This window comes from Vanellus vanellus (genome assembly GCF_965231255.1).
Source record: "Vanellus vanellus genome assembly, chromosome: Z".
In the NCBI taxonomy this organism is placed as follows: domain Eukaryota; kingdom Metazoa; phylum Chordata; class Aves; order Charadriiformes; family Charadriidae; genus Vanellus; species Vanellus vanellus.
The window spans coordinates 88,482,945-88,502,109 of NC_138908.1; the positions used below are offsets into that span (position 1 = coordinate 88,482,945).

At 45.2% G+C, this 19,165-nt stretch overlaps 1 protein-coding gene across 1 annotated transcript in view; it reads left to right on the forward strand.

Moving 5' to 3' along the window:
* WDR7 (WD repeat domain 7) overlaps window positions 1-19,165 on the forward strand; it is a 129,371-nt gene that overhangs the window by 53,889 nt on the left and 56,317 nt on the right. Inside the window, exon 21 of the mRNA XM_082496973.1 lies at window positions 15,592-15,813. Within this exon, the coding sequence (XP_082353099.1) occupies window positions 15,592-15,813 (222 nt within the window). The remainder of the gene's footprint in view (window positions 1-15,591; window positions 15,814-19,165) is intronic.

Sequence of the window (19,165 nt, forward strand, 5' to 3'; positions counted from 1 at the left end):
CAGCATAGTCAATTGCTGCATCAGGATAGTGGGGAATTGAGTTGAAATGCAATTTATTCTTAAGGATCTGTCATTCCAAAAGGCTGGGAGATAGGGGACGCTGACTGTCTAGCTGCAGACATAAGGTGTACTGTTCGTCTCCTGCCTGCTGCCTTGACACGTTAGTGCACAGAACGGGGAGAAATAGCGGTCAGCCTTCTCCTCGTCCTGGGTGATCCCTTGCACACAGAGAGAAAGAGCTGTTTGGAAATGCCTTGTGGCAGGGTAAGGTGGTAAACAGATGCTTTAAAAATACCCGTTGTTTAGCTGGGTAACCCCGAGGAGCCTCAGTCAGCAGACTCTTGCGACTGACTTGTGCATTGCACAGACGCTGTTACTTCTGATATAAGAGTTCCATCAGTTATAGTAGTGCATGTACGAAGGTTTATATGGAAAATAAAATCTAGGAGTGCTACTGACAAATGCTCGTCCACTTGAAAATTTCACCCTTTAAATCCCTTCTGTCAATATTCACGAATCTATTTTTGTGCATAATGAGTAGTATTTTTTTAAGCAATAACTATCCTTTAACTGGCAAAGTCAGAAGCAAGAAATATTGCTGGATTAACCCATGCTCTAAACATAAAAATAGCTCTTTAATCAATGACAATATTTGTCTGTGTTTAAAGATTCAGTGGTGCAGGGGTAGGGATTGTGTTTCTCGTGACTGGTGTTTTATCTTCCTGCACCGTCCCCGCTGTAGAAGTGCAGCAGTACATGCAATGCATTTGCAGACATTTTAATTTCCAGCATTTTCTCACATTTTGAGCAATTCTTATTTTTCCTGCACTGTTTAGACTTTCTGATTATGGTACCATCTAACTGTTTGAAGTAGTTTTAAATTAGTTCCTAGGTGAGGTATTATTTTTCTCTGGGTTCTTATAATTTTTTACTCGAAGGCTTACACTGCAACAGAATTCCAACCAACTGCAAACTGGAAGCTGTGGACAGTCATGTGTTAAGTCAGATGCTATGCTTTTTTTTTTTTTTCTTTTGTTAAAAATTTAATAACATATTGAGCTTCTGGACTACTTTGGCGGTTTCTGTTCATTCTCTTTCTTACTGCTGGAGCTGGACTTCTTTTAAGCCGGAGCGACAGGTGCCGATGCCCATTGCGTCCCTCCCGTTACCCGCCAGACTTCCACTGAAAATTTGGGGTAGGGTGGAGGTGCACAATAAACGAAACCATCTGCCAGCCCCAGCAGACAGGCCAGCGGCCCACTGTTCGGCACAATGAGGGTGCCAAAAGAGTCAGTCTCCGGACAAAGTTCCTGCTGGGTTTCTTTTGAGTAGGTTAGAAGGAACCTGAGCACCTTCCCCACACCCTGTCACATACGTTTTTGTATCTGCAAAGCCCACCATCGAGAGATCAAAGACGCTTTTACTTTGTATTTAATCACACATTGGAAAACCGTCTACCATATCACGCGCTGACTATTGTGGAAAACACCAGAAAAGTGAGGGTTTATGTCTAAAGCAAACTTCATCCCTTTCAGATGCTAATTAAGAAACCAGAGAAAATGCGCACTGACTCATCTCTGTTGCTTGGTCTTCTCTGTTACAGTTAAAAATGGAATGTGAATTCACAGACACAGGCTATTTCACGTGTAAAAGTTAATTTTTAATGGAGTTTTTGTGTCTACTAACAGGTATGCTAAAGCATCTTGAGAAATGTGTCTAATTGATAATTGTATATCAAGTTAATAGAGAATCTGGGTTCCTACAATTTGCGATTAGCTGTCTACAAGGAAGCATGAATTTTTTTTTATTTTTTTTTTTAAGGAAACCTAATGCATGTAAAAACACAGGGGTTTTCAATGAAGCTGCACGTATTTGAAAATATATGGGCATCTGCCAGTCAAGCAGATGTCGCCCCGTAGAGGCTATTGAGCTGCGCTCCCTGGGAGGGGTTACGGGTTTGACATCTGTCGGAATGGCATCTGTCAGCGTTGGGGGACCGCTACGTGGGTTCATTAAGGAAGTACTAATTCAAGAGAGCGGGTCTGTTTGCGGGGCTGGCGGGGTGATCTCTAATTAACGGCGAAGCACAGAGCCAGGCAGTCGTGGTGCGGAGAGCTGTGGGCTGTGCTGAGCGCTGTGGCGCCCGGCGCGGGGTCCGTCCTGGGCAGGAGGAGGGGGGGCAAGGGCGGCCGCGGAGCTGGGTACAACCTGGCTGCCAGCCTCTGTAATGTTTGTACTGACTTACAAATAACTGGCACTTCTGAAATGACTGTAGACTTTAAAAAAAAAAAAAAAAAAAAAAAAATTAAAAGTGCTTTGGCTGCGAAAGCCAACAAACTTGAATACAAATTTCAAAATTATTTCCTTAAAAGGCAGTATGTGTAGGTTTGCAGTTGCAGCTGGCACTGCAGCATTGTCCTCCGTGGGAAGAAGCAGCAGCAGTCTTCCTTCAGCCTGTGAGCCCGCGGCGCGGTGAGTGGCGACCCGTGGGACCTGGAGCCGCACGCCAGCCCTGGGGCGCTCAGCAGCATTCGCCTGCCAGCCCACGGGGGCCACTGCGCACGGGCAGCGCAGGGCTTTGGTTGCCGTTCCCCGTGTGCTGCGGGGCACAGCCCGGCCGCTAGAACCCGGCTGAGCTGCAGCGGCCGGAGCGGGGACCTGTCGCTGTGCTAGTGAAGTTTGGCAGTGCTAGGTGATCATCAAGGTCCCCTCCAACCGGAACCATTCTACGATTCTCTCTACGCCTGGGCGTTTACACTGTGGTGTACGAATTTAGAGGCCACAACTTATATCGCAGAAGCCGAGTAACTTTGCACATTTTAAAATATTTACTTCTATCCCATGTTTCAGTGAACTCTTAAGTATAGTAGCTGAAAGCCAGTCACGCGCAGTGCGGCTTTGGATAGACTGTCTTCAATATTGATTTCTTTAGTGTAGCAATGAGAAGCAGTTTTTACCATGCATTCATCTACAAATTCTTGCTTTTGTAGTTGAAAACAGAAATTTTTTCATTTAGTTTTGTATACTTTCTGATATTTATACTTATTTGATGGTATACAGCTTAATACTAAACTTTGCATACGTGTCTTGAGGTAGTGTCTGTCCTCACATCATCCTATTTTGTGTGTGGAAGTGGGAAGTCAGCATCAGTGTGTGCATTATACATCAGCACTTTGTGAAAATCAATCTGGGGCTCTTGTCTCATTCTTTTGTTGTTTTGGAGGCAGATGTCCCAGTCCAGCGCCACGCGGTCTCCCTTTGTGCCACACTTGCTCTGAAAAATCCTGTTAACTTAGGAAAAGTTAGTTCTCTTTTGAAAAGAGAGAGGAAAAATGGTTATTTATATACCTTAGTGGTATTCTTCTGGCTACTCACCTTCTCTCAGTGATGCTTCAGCATAATGTTGTCTTTAACTTGAGCAAAGATTTTTGAACAATTCTTACAGACAAAAGATTATTTAGAGTAATCTCTTCAGGTGTAGAAGTGGAGTTTTAAAGAGGTGTAGGTTACGATAGCAATGTATTAAACCGTGTTTTTTTTCTAGTATTCTTAGGAGTCCTCATTTTTTTGGTTTGGTTTTCTTTCTCTTCTGTTGTGTTCCATTTTCAGTTAGCATTGCAACTGTGAACAACATTGTGAATCTCTTGATTTTTCTTTTTTTTTTTTCGGTTAATAATAGTGTAATGATGTTAAATATGCTTCCATCTGCACAGCGTTTTCTTTGGCCAAGGCATGTGAGCGTATAGACAGCTCCTGTTTCCCTCGTTGCTGGGCGGTGTGTTTGGGACACGGCGAGGCCACCAGCCTTGCTACAGTTCTCGGCCAGCTTCTCTACAGCAGTTGGCTTGCCAAAAAAAAAAAAAAGCTATATTGTCATGTTTTTCTGACATTTGAAGAATGTCGACAAACAGTTGCAAAGACTCTCCCTTTCCCTTAGTCCACCTCAGTAAGTTGGAGCTGGATGGCACTTGGTAAATGTAAGAGTGCTGGCCAGGGGTGTTGGCTTTGATCATGGACCAAGCGCATTAAGAAGCTGTTCTGCTGTTCATGTGCGTAATATCTACACTTTAGTTTGGGGGGGGGGGGGGGGGTATTTATATAAACAGAGTGTTTTAAGAAACCAACTGGACCCTTTCCATGCTTAACTGTATTTTAAGCATAGTCTTAGTCGCAGCAAAGTTAGAGGATGTTATTCTTAGGATTAGTTAGTGCTCTTAATACATTTTAAAAATGGTAGTGCCTTAGTTTGCGTTACATTTTTGCTAGGGAGATTGGTGAAAAGAACTTTTAAGTTCTGAAGACCCATTCCTGGGTCTGATGGTGTTTCATTCTAAACAAAAGTATTTTTCATGAAGACAGAGGTCTGGTATGAAATTTATAGTGGTTTTTTGCAACACGTTTTAATAGCAGCTGGTTTTATAGCATTTTTCTGTACCACCTTCTGGATAGTCAGGTTTCCAAGCTAGCAGGTTCAAAACATTAGTTATCTACAAAGTATATAAAAAAAACAAACAAACAAACAAAAAAAACAACCTGATGGAAGTTTAAAATAATATTGTATTGGAAACGGCTTGTTTTCACATTCCAGCTGTAGTTTTTTGGATGGCTGTAACTATTTAGAAATAAAATATAATGCGAACATACCGAGCTGTGTTAAAAGACTAATTTCAGTAATACTTTTTTTTATGCAAAAGCTTTAATGTTACCTACTTAGGCAAGAGAGAAGATGATTAAAGCTCATACATTTCATTCTTTTACCAGTCTCTGCACTTTGATAAATAAATAGATCATCTAAGATTCAATAGGCCAATTGCAGCATATAATAGCTATTCAGAGGCAATTAAACTGCCTTTTTTCATGCCGGCATGTGAGCGTGCCCTTTCACAACCTTCAACTTGATTTGCGGTGATTCAAAATTAACTTAAAAGTCTTGTTTGCTGACAGCTTAAAGCTTAATTGACTGAAAGCCAAATAGAGTGTGTTCTGTATTCAGCGCCAGAGCCCTGGATAAAGCCGTGTGTGCCGAGAGCCGGCGCGGGTCCCTCTGCCTGTAGCGGGGTGGGAGCCGCTCCGCGGGGTCCTGCGTCGCCCCGGGCTCCCCGGCCGCAGCCGAGGGTCTTTGGCATCCGCAGGGTCAGCGCGGTTCCGGCAGTGCCCGGGGGCCCCCTCCCTCCTTGCTCTCGCGCAAACCTGCCCCTGCCTCTCTAAGGGATGCTCGGCTTTCCGGGTTCTGTTGTGTTAGGTGGTGGTGAATCAGAAACCGAGAAGTCGGTCCGGTTGGTTTTACTGTTTGATTAAAATGATCTCACGGAAAGGTAAAGGCTACTATAGTTTGAATAAAATTATTATGACTGTTAAAGAATATTGGTCTAAAGACTTTCTATATTGCTAAACAAGCAAAAAATAAATATAAAATATGCGTTTTGCAATATTAGTAGAATTCCTCTCCGTCCGTGGGTGCAGGGGGAGGTGTGAGCTGTGTGTGTCCCTGTAGCGTGGCAGGGGGACATGCCGGGCGCGTGGGGGCTGTGGCACAGGGCTGCGAGGCACCTCCCGCCACGTGCCTTCGGGGGAAAATCCCTGATGGACTGTAACCCCCACCTCAGTCTAAATCCTCTTTGTCACACTGCTGAAAGCTTTCCTTCTTCCCCAGATATGTCTATATAGAAGCCTCCGGTGATTTTCTTGGTGGGTTACAGAACGTTCTTATGGATGTTAAATAATTTCAAATGAAATAATGTCTTTAAGTAGCGGGAATGTATTTTAATCTGTCAAAATCAGGAAGGTCTTAATAGCAAAATACGATGCTATGATCTGATAGATAGGTGAGGAAAATAGAACAGCACCTCACAGGTTTTCTCCTGTAAATTCTTAAAGTTCTGTTCACGTGCAAGTCGAATTTTAATATGTAAAAGTCAAAGAACTTGGGTTCTGATGTTGCTCTATTTCTTATCGATTTCTTGGCAAATCATAGCTATCTAATTTCTTCTGCCTTCCTATTGATTTCCAATAGGAGCAACGTCTTTTCATAAAGCATCAGAAAAGTTGCCATTCAGTTTCAAAATTACTACAATGTAAAATAGTTTTACTCTTAACGTTCCTTTCAATAAAATAACGATCATGCTTCGGAACGGGGAGTCCAGATCTGGGCCGCTTCTATTGACGTCTTACCTATGCCTAGAGAGATCTGAAACTCAACAGCAAGTTTCTTTGATTGTCTCTTATTAATAGCTCATTAAATTTCTTTGGAAAAATGTATCTTCTGTTTACATTTATCTGGCTTTAGCTATGTGCAAACAAGTTGCTTCTAGTAGAGAGGTTAATCGTGCAGGCTTTTGCTATTCCCTAATATTTGGTTTCCCTGATGAAACTGCAAATTATGTATCGCTTAACAGCAGAGTTGTTTAAACGCTCGGAGTTGTCGTACATTTAGAAAGCCGGAAGAGAGGCATCGCTGTCGTTGTCCTAAGGCTGCTGGGCTCACGGAGAAAACGTGCTTTTCTGCGTAGCGTAAGTACGTTCTGCAGCCACTGTGCTCATCTGCTGCGGTTTACGGGCGTTTTCTCTTCTGCTGTGCCCTCCCTTTTACGAGGGAGTATTTCACTGTGCTGCAGCTCAGGGAACGCAAAATGGGTGAGGATGCGGCTTCCTCGCGGGCTGCGCGCCGGGGGATGCTCACGGACAAAATGGATTCTCGGCTCTGCCGCCGGGGAAGGAGCGGGCGCGTTTTTCATTCGTGCTGGTTTTAAAGCGCGGAGGTAATGCCCCAAAACTTCCCTTATTAGAAGTGACAGTAAAGTGATTCCAATCAAATTTTGGAAAGGCATGATGCGCATTTGGAATGCTGTTAGTTCCGACTCATTTGTGTAGAGGGTATTGAAGAGAAATGCAGATTTCTGGAAATGACAGCACAAAAGTGAGAGCAGCTGAGAAATGAAGCGGGCAGGTCCGGGGACGGTAATTCCTTCCCGAACGGATGTCCGGGCTTTTGGGACGTGGTACGAAACAACCAAATGTCGCTGTGGTAAAATTCTCAAGTTCTTAAATATTTGGGGCTACGTGGCTTAGAACAGAATGAAATGAGGTGAGGAGGATAGCTGCTTAGCCGAGCCGATGGTGGAACCGCGCGCGTACTGAGGAGAGCTCATTTGTGCGCTTTTTGAGAGCAAACACGCGTTTTCAGCACAGAGGTCACAAAGCATCGGGGGGGGGGGGGGGGGGGGAAGAACATTTGTTGCTAAGAGAAAACAGGTTGATCTCTATGCCTGTATATTCCAAAAATGAAATTCACTATTGCTTTACTTCAGGTAGTCAGTAACTATTACTTTTGTTTGTTTTTTTTTTTTGTTAGTATGTTACAGAGGGACAGTGACTGACAAGAGCAGCCTCAATATTTGCAGTTCCGCAGGTGAAACGGGTTTGCTGCTAGTTTCATGTAGCCTCGTTATAAAGTAATAATTGGCATGCACGTCAATGTTTCCTACTGCAAAAAATAGTTGCAGTGAGGCCAGATAAGAATCTATAAATGCATGGAAGTAATTAATATATGTCACCCATCACTAGCTTTAATCGGACCGCGTGAAGCAGCCTGGGATTTAGGCAGTGCTCTGCGGCTTTCCGCGGGATGGAATGTCTTCGGTAAATCCGGAGTGCGTGGCTAAACACGAACGGAGCCAGACTACGCCTTTGTCTTTTGGTTTGCTGTGAGATGAACACCTACGGTAACGGCTCCTGCCTGGGGTGAGCGTGGGGTGTGCGGCAGGCTGGGTGGCGTGTGGGCGGTGGGTGTGGGTGCGCTGGACCGCGGCAGCCCGCTGGCCACGAGCGGCCGAGAGCATCCCCGGGCGCTGATGAGCCCGGGGGGCTGCAGTGTGCCCGGCGCTTACCCGACACCTTTGGGCTTCAGCTTTTTAGGAAGAATGAATGATGGCTAATGATTATTTAATGACAGATCTCTGGGCTGAAAGGCACTTAGCGCTCGGTGTGTACTGCAAAGCCTATTTCTCAGAGCTTCCGACAGGTTTATTTGGTCTCACCTTGAGCAGAGCAGTGCTGTATTGATTTCATCGGGGTGGATTTAAGCACACTATTGGCTTAAAATAGCACCACCTATGCAGAAGAAAATCAGTGGCTTAACCCTTAAGGCTGCCAGTAGCTACTGTGTAATGCTTTGATTGGAGGCTAAGGGATTCCCGACAGGTTTCATTACCCTCAAAACTACTCTTTTTAATTAACAAATGCATTGCCATTTTTCAGTAGCGCGTGTTTCGGTGTACTGCGTGGATAACCTATGGGGATTGCCACGTGGGCTCTGACCTCCCGGTGTCTGACCTGGGTCGGGGGGGTCAGAGCCTTTGATTTCAGACAGGGTCTTAAATGAAAGATTTAACAAAGATGAACTTTTTTTTTTTTCCTCCCAATGTTTGTAAATCTCTTGGTGGCTGCAACAGTCTTTTCTAAAAATAATGCTCTATACTGGCCTAATAAATATTATTATTCACCAGGAGAAGTTTTATAATTCTCCTCTCTCTGCTGCAGCCGGCTGCCTGCCTGAAACCATATCACTGACATCACACAGGGAATTTATTGTCAAAAGTAAAGCAGAAAATGTCCTGCTTTTGATAATACAAAGCTACGTGACACGGTTATTTAATAATTAAACTTGTCTGTTGTAAGATGCCCTATGAAATATTAGAAAAATAAAGTTTAGACAGTTCCAGCTTTTACAGTAGTAACAATGCTCCGTTATTTCAAATACTTTGCTGTAGGCAGGAAAGGGAAAAAACAAGCCAGGCATTATCGAAGAAATCAGCGCAGTGTGCCAGTAGGGAGGGGGCCTTTGCAGCGGGGGAAAAAAAGGCAAAGCAAACCAACCAAACAAAAAACCCGACACCCAGACCCCAGCTTTTGTTTTGATTCCAGAGCAATTCTTTTGCCCATCCTTACCTAAATGTATTTTCAAGCGGTGTTATCAAGTCCTCTTTCGCTATCTAAACATACACAGATCTCATCTGAAAACACACGTACCTTAGCAATAAGAATAATAAAAACATGCAAGAAATTTTCATAAAATGTTGTGGCTTCTTCTGATGTGGCTCTTTTTCCTAGCTAATAGTTTGAAAGCAGATACCTTTATAAAACACAGCAAAAGATTTAATTTAGAAATACTAATTGTTACGACACCAAAATACCTGTATTTCTTCTCTTCTTGATTGCCCAATTTTGTTTGAACAGTGTGCATTTGAACTGTATGGAGATAATGGTGTAGTGTAAGTTGTTTTTAATCTCTCATAGTTCTGCTCTCAAGTATAGGAATACTAAAGAGATTAATTACAAAATGCGGTATGTCCTAATGAGCAAGCTAGAGTTTGAAGTCTCCGTTTGATTCTCTCGCTCATACGGGCTTCCTGGAACAGCCCAATGTGAAGTACTGTGAAACCAGCAAAGATGAAAGTGATAAAAATGGTTAATAAGGGTAGAAGATAAAGGTTAGATTTCGGAGTTAGCAGTCCCAGGTGAGGTCTCTCTAACTTGCCACTGTGTTGCCAGATTTCTGTGTTGTGCTCAGCTGCCACTTATAGACTGTTGTGGTGGCAGTCAAGTCAGAGATTTTTATTTTTTTTTTAATATGGGGAGAAAATAAAAATAGATTTCACAAAATATGTGAGCTTTCTGCCTGTGCTCATGTAAAACTCATAAATAACTGAAGACGCTGGAACTGCTCTGGTTTATAAGGGGTGAGGGTCACAACTTCAGGAACGTGTCAGTTTTCCATATTTGCAGGTATTTTTTCACTATCAATGAACAAAAGACTGAAAATAGGAGTAAGTTGCTCCAAAGAAAAAGTCTTCTATATTTGCCTTTTTCTTGTAAGCGGCAGGAGGATGAGCCCATAAGCTAAATCTTAACTTTGACCTGTGCTTGGCAGCCCACGGTGGCGTATCTCACCCGGGGGGGGAGGGTCCTTTCGCCATTTTTCTTCATGCCTTATTTTATAGGAAGAGTTCTTTCCGTGGTATTTGTGCGATCTTGAGTCCAAGCGTTGTGTGTGGAGACTGAGGAAATGAGGCAGGAGGTTGTGAGCAGGTACGGTGGTGGGGAAGGGCTGACGGGGCTTCCTGGGAGAGGTGTTGGCCCTTCCGGCAGAAGCTTCCGCTTGCTTCCCCGCGGGAAGGAGTCCGAGAGCGGGTCGCCTTCCACGTGGTTTCATTTGGCCTTCTCTTGGACCAAATTCTCTCACCTGTATTGCATCTACACTCAGATAATAGGAACAAAACTTAAGGCAATGGAACTGGAATCACCAGAAGTGTATTTAACGAAGAGCACTTGTCTTGAAGACCCGTGTCCACAATCCACCTGCCTTTGGGGGGTCTTGGGCTGTGGTTGGGTTTTGGTGCTGCTGTGATGGGAAGGTGCTTAATTTTCTTACAAACCGAGGTGGTTATTCCAAACTGGTGAGATAAGAGACTGTATGGAGTCGGTCAGTATTTTTATAGCCGTAGAGCGCGAGCGAGCTGCAAGGAGCCCCAGGGGGTGTGATGGGGCTGAGCCCGCTCAGCATCCTGCGGGCGCTGCTGCGCGCCCGACCCGGAGCATCGTCTCTGCCCCGTTCCCGGCTGTGCCTGCGGAGGACCCTGCTCCGCAGGGCCAGCGGAGGGAGCTGTGGATATAGGAATGGCCACACTTCCCCAGCAATCAAAATGCTTTTAATAATGTGAGGTTAGTAATGAGTAACCGCAGTTTTCGTAAGGTTAAAGAAAATAGATGGTTTCCTGTCTTTCTGCGTTTTCCTCGTGGTCGCTTTCTGGTATTGTTACTTCTTTATATTGTTTTTCAGTTCTGATTAGTTGTGAGCTCCCTGGCTTTTAAAGCTTTCAGGAGGTGCTGAAATTACTGTAATTATTCTTCTGTATATAATCTTGCAAACTAGAAGTGTATGCAGACCCGTCGCATGGCTTTGACTGGTTGAAGAATCCCCAGGGACTGAAGGTAAGGGTGAGCGTCTCTCAGGCGCGTTTAGTGCGTAGTTTTCAGAAAGGTTTGTGCCGTGTCCTGTCTACGTCACAAGCAGAGCATTAGGTACATTTATTTACTGTAAGAAAATAGTAGAATTGACATGAAGAAATATTTTAAATTATTGCTAGCCAAGACGAACGTAGGCAAAATTGCGGTTCCCCCCCGTAGCTCTTGCAGGCTCTGGGATAATGTCCCGTCCAGCACAGAGAGGCGACCGCAGCTGCAGGTGTGGAGAGAGTCAGTGGCTGTGGGCAATGAGTTCTGCCTCTACCCCGTTCTGGGGTGTGTTTGCGTCCTCCCTGGCATCTCGTGGGAGGACTGCGAGGATTCTCTGAATTTAAGTAGCTGTATGTTTTTTCAGGCCTGAAAGAGAGAAAAAAGAAGGACGGACAGAAATCCTTACCCCAGCCGCCCCAGGCACAAACCTCCCCTTCGTAAATAAATGGAAAACTCCTCAAAGAGTTGCAGAGAGAGGGACTGGGCAGGCTGGAGGGAAAAGCGACGATGCTTTTGACGGAGTTCAGTTGGCAAGATTTCATCTGTAGGCAGTGAATTCTGACGGGGTGCGTTTTGGTGCTGGGAAATACGAACTGGGACAAAACTCGAGAGGGCTTTGGTTGTCGGTTTTCATTGTACCCTTAACATACCAGGTGGGGATGCAAGGTCTCAGTTCTCTGCCACGTCTGATTCAAAGTACATTTGTGGTCTTGAGCAGATTATTTTATTCATTTCAAATTTGTACATTTTCAAAATACTGTATAATTTACTGGTCTTACTGCTGCCAAGAGCCCGCAGCCCCTCGCTGGGGCATACCTGGCACTGCGCTGTATTTGCGCTCCGATGAGGATTCTCTCGGCTGTCGGAGTGTGTGGCAATCGAAACGGGGCTACAGCAACATCCTTCCCAGATTGTCTCACTTGAAAGAATTTTATGCACATTAAAAGCTGTGACTAAATCTTGGTGACTACATTTAACTTCGTGGACGTGGCTGCAGCGCCGTCGTTAGTTGTGTTGGGTTGTTGCTGGCCGCGCTGTGGCCGGGTGGCTCCCCGATGGAGCGGGGCTGGGGCACGGTCTTGGTGGAGCGGGGCTGCCGTGCTGGGAACCACCACAGCAACCCGACAAGTGCAGACGGTGGGTTCGATAGCAATGAATGGCTCTGGCCCCTGCCTCTGCCAGGCTTCCGTGCCCGGTACGGTAGGGGAGCACCCGCGGCGCGTGCCTGCTAGCGGGTGCGACGTACCTGGGAGCAGTCCGTCGCTCGTAAAACCCCCTTCAGCCTTAATTCAAATCCATTGATTCCTATTCCAGTTAAACCTGGAGAACTTAATTTGTCTTTTAATCCTTTTATTGTAAGCTAGGATAAAATTAATTTTACCCAAGAACTGTGCAAAGCCAATTAACGTGATCTTTAGAGTTATTTAGTAAAGTGCTTCAAACTGTTAAATTTATCCTGACCTCATGGCTGCACTCTCTGACTGCTTTTTAAATGAAGTAATCGATACCTCACAGCCTTTTAAACAATTTAAACTTCTGAAATATTTTACCTATATTTTAAACACTTCATAAATATGCTTGGTGCTATCTGTAAAGCCGTCTCCTCCAAGCGGTTGCGGATGGTGAATTCTCTAAAACTGAGCTATTTTGCCATATTTAATATGGTCGTTCTGTCTAAAGAAAGCCCAGCTGGGTAAATGCCCGACGCGATAGGTTTCTCTCTCGGGGTGTGGATCTGGCAGTGTGTTATTTTTGCAACTAAAATGCAGAACGTTTTTGTCCTTTGGCCAGTGTAGCTTCTGTTTTCCACATAGAGCTATTTGAGGTTATTAATTTTCTTACTGTGATAGGGTGATCAACCGTCCTGTCAAGAAAATGGATCTCTGTGTCACCCTTTAGCATGATTAAACGGAGGCACGTCGTGGTGAGAAAATACCAAATTTTCATGAGACAAATGAAACTGTAGAAAGGACTACTTTTATAGACGTTATTTCATTTTAAAATCTCCCAAATGGCTGTCAGTTTATTTGTAGGAAATCACTACAATTAATTGTGTGGGTCCGTTGGTAATTAAATAAAATAAAAAAGTATAGGCAAAAATATTTAAGGGTTTTTTTTTTACCCTGCTCATCATGAGGTTTTGGGGAGAAATGTTGCTGGGGGGGGAGGGTTGGGATTTTGTTGTTTGGGGGATTTGTGGTTTTGTGGGTTAATTTTTAGTTTCGCAGGTTTATTTTTTTGCAGTGGAAAATCCTACGGTGCAGCAGCGAGCAGCGTAAAGACTGTCGTACACCAGATTGCTAACGAAACGCTCTACGAATATTTCCCACCCCGGTCTGCTTGGAATTTATTGTTTGGTTAACAAAGAGTTGTCTCCTGGAGATGTGGGCGCTGGAGCGGCGGCGGGGTCAGCGGGAGGAATGAGCTCAGCGGCGAGTCTGCGCCCAGCGCTGCGCGCCCGGGAGCGTTCCCGCCGCCGGCAACACGTCGCGGCTGCCGCGCTCTGCCGAGGGATGGCAGCAGCACAGGCTGGGAGGGAGCTCGGGGATGCCCGCTGGTGCGGGATTTGCTGGTTTAAGTTACAACCTGAAAGTTGCGGTGAGCCGAGATGCTCCGCAATCTGTCCTGCGGGATGTGATGAAGGGTTAACTTCATATTGCGGGAATCGAAGGGACGGCGAGCGGGGGGGGGGGGGGACCGAGTGCCCCCGCCACTTTAATTTCCTACTGGAAGCAGCACATGTGTTCGCTCTTCCTTTCCGCCTGGCCGGGAGCTGGCGCGGGCCGGGGTCACGCCTCGCCTATTGATCCGCATCCCGCCGGCCCCAGCGCCAGCATCTGCGCCGCTGCCCGCTCCCGCGCCTGCTGCAGCGCATTAGAATAGAAATCCATAACGGAGCTGTGCTCAGCCAAGCAGGGGAAGAAACTAAATTAAATGGGATAAAACAATCTCGGATCGGGAGTTGGTGCCAATTCGTCTTGATGGAAGCTGTCGCGGCGGGGCGGGAGCGGGGCGCTGGGGCGGGTGCGCGCGGCCGTCCTGCGGGCCCTGCGCTGGCCGGGGCAGCGGCGCCGCGGGGTGCCACGTGCAGGGGGACCCTACGCAGAAGTTAATGAGAATCGGGGGTCTGCTGGTGGCCGGAGTGGGATAAGCGATTGCCAAACAATTAAAACGGTTACGTTTTTCGCTTTGTCTGTTACAGCCCTTTTCATCCTTCTTCCTCTGAAGGCAGTTCCTATTGATTTTTTTTTTTTTTTCTTTCTCTTTTTTTCTCCCCTACCACTGTGAAGCTCTGTGCTGTTGTTCTCTCCCCTTTGGCTGGCACGCCGCTGCCGCAGCGTGGTTGCCCACCTGAGGCTGGGCTGCCGTGGGCTCTACAGTGTGGTGGGCTTTCTTGGAGCCGCCGCCGCGTTTCCTATGGAGCCGCCGCCGCGTTTCCTATGGAGCCGCCGCCGCGTTTCCTATGGAGCCGCCGCCGCGTTTCCTATGGAGCTGCCTGACTGTCATTAGCGGAGAGAGACATACAGTGCCGCCCGCTAATTCACCCTTCGTTAATCCGCAGGCCCGATAAGTCTCATTCAGTGCCAGGTGGTGCCTTCCAACTTCTCGGCAAAGGTTTAAGAGCAGCGCGCTGGAAGGAGGATTAAGGCTTCATTATTTTTGTAGAGTATATGGTAGGGCATTGCCTGTCGCGCTGGGAATTAGTGCTAGAGGTGAAAGGGAACTGTACTTGTCAGAGTAAATGAATACAGTATTTTCATTCCAGGCAATTTCTTCTAATGTTTTCTTTCTTTACTCCAAAAAAAAAAAAAATTAAATAAATAAAAAAAACCAAACAAACACTTGATCTGCTTAGTGAAATTACAATTCCCTGGGGCTGTATTAGACTAATGATGTACATTTCATTTTATTTAAAATTCATAATGCAGTGAGGTTTTTTTTCGCTGTTCTTGAGAAAGTTTGTTAAAATACAGTGTGTAACATTTTAGTGGAGAGAAAAAAAAACAACCCACAACTAGTTGGTTTAATGGCGTAGACTGTTAGCTACAATTTGGTAAGAATCTGAACGTGATGATGGATCCTAAAACAAAAAGAAGCTGTTATATAATACAAATAAGTTATCCTAAAAATATTTAAAAAAAAAAAAAATTGTGACTTGTCACACAAATTTAAAATTGCCAAGAAGCAAACCAATAATCATCTTTCACAAAATATAGACAAACACAGAATTCCACGGATCTTTTATCAACTGAACAAATAAAGCTGTGAAATTAGACAGTTTTCTGGTGGCTCTTTTTTCTGCGAGACCTTGACGCTTTTTGGAGGGCGGGTTTCACTGAAGACAGACCTTGCGGTAGGCAGTATTTAGATTTTTCTCATGCCGTGTAGGTTTTGAGAAGTAAAATGGAATCATCTCCGGTAGCTGAAAATCCTGGTAAGGGCAGTGTCACTCCTGAAGACGTGATTTAAGTTACATGGAAACCTCTTTTATTTTCTCTGGGAAACACGATGTTGCTTGGAGTGTTAAAGACCAACCCTGCTTTTGCTTTTTCTCGTATTTCTTACTTTTAACTTTAGGTTGTCTGTCTGCTCTCCCACAAATGAAGAAAATATCCACGTCGTATGAAGAGAGGCGGAAGCAAGCCACCGCCATCGTCCTGCTGGGCGTCATCGGGGCAGAGTTCGGAGCTGAAATCGAACCTCCAAAACTTCTCACTCGACCACGTAGTTCCAGTCAAATTCCCGAGGGATTTGGATTGACTAGCGGTGGATCGAATTATTCCTTGGCGAGGCACACGTGTGAGTAACGCAGGATACCGTTTCCCCTCACGCTGGGGTTTGGGGCAGGGAGGGAGGGGGTAATTTGTCTCAACCAGCCCGGCGCGCTCTGCCGTCAGCCAGTTCTGCTGGAATTCTGACATCCTTTATCCTCCTCCCGGTTAAACCAAAACACTTGCGTTTAAGACTGTGTTTACGTAATGTTCTTTCATTTCTTATCCTGAGAACATCCCTTGGGTTAGTAGAGAAAGAGGAGGAGAGCATCAGCGCTCATCCTGCCTCCTCCTTTGGCTAATGGCCATTTGCAGCCCTCGGGAGGTCTTGCTTTTGGGGGAGTCCTTCCCCCTGTGAGTGTGTGAGCGCTGGTGAGTTCACTCACCTCACACAGACATTTTGGGCTGTGGATCAGTAGGCTGTAGAACAACATACAGGGTGATGAGGAGTATACGTAGGGGAAAGCGTGTGAGGTGTCTGATGTAAAAAGGCAGTTGAATTTAATGGACAAGGGTGGAATTCAAGGTGTGCTGTAGAAAACGTTACGTTCTGGTGCTATATTAAAATCAGTACTGTAGTGTTGATGTAATTATCTTTAGTATGGACAGTAAAAGCGGTCTTACCGAAGGTGGCTACGTATCTATGCAGTGACTATTTGTTGTTAATAGTGCAAAATCTACTAGAAGCAAATGCAGTGACAGCGCCCTGGTTTGTACAATTCTTTTGGCCGGGTTCCTGAGCTTGCTGCTCTTTGTTTGGCTTATGTGGAGTCTGGCAGAAGTCCCCTTTGTCATCTCTGTGAGATCTCTCTGAAGCGCTACAGACTCATTGCCAGTATTCCTTAAAAAACCATACACTGTCTGGTTAGCCGTAAAATAATTGCACAGCAGTGGGTTTCTCTTCCCGCGCTGGCCCGGCCTTCGCCTGACGCCTGAGCGCCTTTGAGGAAAAGCGAAAACAGCAAAGAATTGAAAGCCAGCGTATTGTCTCAGCTCAAAGCTATTACTGGGGAGGAGTGGTAGTGATGATACAAGAGGGGGACTGTCCTTCCGTCCGGGGTGCCAGTTGCGTGAGCTGGACACGCTTCTTCTGAAGCATCCCAAAGTTCAGCGCATCAAACGGGCGAATGCTTGGGAGGCGCTGACTGTCCCGGAGCGGCGCTCTGTCCCTGCGGCACAAGAAGTCTGGGAGGCCTTGTCCGCCACGGCACGACCGAGGACATGCTTGGCCTTGGTCTCACGTCTTGTGGTCCTGCTTGCTTGTCCTGGAGAGTGGTCTCGCTCCCAAAGACTTCTGGATAGAAAAGGTGCAAAAAAACCTCATTCTTTTTTTTTTCCTAATCGTTTTTTACTCCAACTCATTTTTCTATAAAATATGCAGATAATGAGTTTCATCATGATGATAAAACTTATATTTTTGTTTTAATGAAGTGCAGGGAAAGTCCTGCCTTTTTAGTTACGCAGTAATGCAATACTCTAACAATGATACCCAAGCACAGCTTTATTACTGCACTGGTAGATGAAACTGTTCTGTCAGGCCTTTGCAAGCCCAAATGAAAAGTCTCCCAATTCTCTGCTTCCTCCTCTTTTGCAGTTTCTTGCACATATATGGAACTCTGCTTTACATACTTGTTTGGTTTTTGTCATTTTTTTAAACTGGGGTTATTGGGGGGTTATTTTGCGTCTTTATTTGTTTTCTCATGTTCTGCGTTATTGCCCATTTTCGGTTACCAAGCTATTTGTCTCTTCAAAGGGTATCAGGGAATGAAAGGGTGGAGAAGACTTTCCCGTGTCTCTGGATGAGCCAGCACGAGGGGTTGTCTGTCCTTAGGTGGGCAAAACAGGTTCTTCCCTGTTTTTCTGTTACAGTGTGAGGCTGATCTTTCCGGGCTGATATTTGGGCACAGAGTCAAAATAAGCTTTGTTTGTCCTTTGGAGTTTCCTAAAAGAAGAGGATGCTGGTGTCTTTATTAGACTCGAAGCGGTGCAGAGTGCTCTCGACATTGCTTGGAAGCTGGTGGAGATGCAGAGAGCAGCTTTGTCTTCTCCAGTCTTCTGGTGGCACGTTCCACAGGCGAAGCTGATTTTTATGCTTCACTTCCAAAAGGCTGTGGAGCCTAATGTTGCCTAATCTGCCATGGAAATGAAGTCACATAATTTCCGTCAACAGCGCCTTGTCCTTGCCCTTCTCACAGCTGTATAGGTCTGGGAGCCCGTAGTTGGTGGCGTCCCTTCGTCAGGACCGTGGCAGAGAACTTAGGCCCATCTTTGGTCCTCACAAGTTCTTTCCTCTGGTGTCTTTGTTTATCTGTTTGCATGTTATTTTCATTACGTTAGGCTTAGAGTTACAAACTCCTGCTTCCACCACCTGTTAATCATCATCTCGGAAACACCGCGCAGCGCTCTGGCTGAGTGATAGATCGAAATTCAGGCTTTCATGGAGATGAAGCCGGCCGCGTTAAACGCTGAAGAGTTAGATCAAGGCTGTAGAGTAATATTTGAAATAGATCAAGAGCCAGGGGAAGATCAGAAATCAAGACTAGTTGGAGGAAAAAAATGCAGGAGATATCAACCAAAAGCATAACCCAGTTGACGGCATTACCAGAAAACTTGATCTTCTTCATCACGTTCTACATCCAGCTCCCCCTTACTACAAGAGTTTGATGTAAGTCAGTATTGCTGTCTTGCTGAGGGCCACCTTGGTGACAGCCGTCCCAGAAACCAGTCCTGGCTATTCCTCTCCCCCCCTTCAGTCTAAGGCATCATCCCTTTTTCGTTGTCATATTTCGTTATCGTTTACTGAAACTATATGCTGTGAGTTATCCAGAGGAATGGGAGAAATCGCACATAGCCTAAAGCCACAATATTTTCCATTTCATAATAAGTTATCCACACTAATTACTTCTTCATTTACATTATTAATGTACACAGTTTTTGCTGTATAAATTGTGCACATTGTGATTTACTGTATTTAAGAAAACAATAATCGTGGTGAAGCCTTTTGAGAGGGTGGAATTCTCTAGAAATCCACATGGTGACCTTGCCTGACACCTTGCATTAATCTCTGTTGACCTTACAAATAGTTCATGAGATATTTAATTATAAAATGCCACCCAAAGAATTTCTCATTACAGATGCACCACATCACACTTTAACTGCAGCTAATGCTGTGTTTATAAAGTTAATGGGCTGATAAGTCGGAATGACTGTTCCGTCCTGAATATGAAAATACTTGATTCTGTTGTTAATGCAGTGTATTTTTCAAAGCATCTGCCATCAATATCGTTATTAATGATAAGCGCTTTGCCCTTTAACTCAGTCAGTGTCACCCGCGACGGCGTGTTCACAGCATTGAGTTAGTTATATTGTTTTTGCAGGCT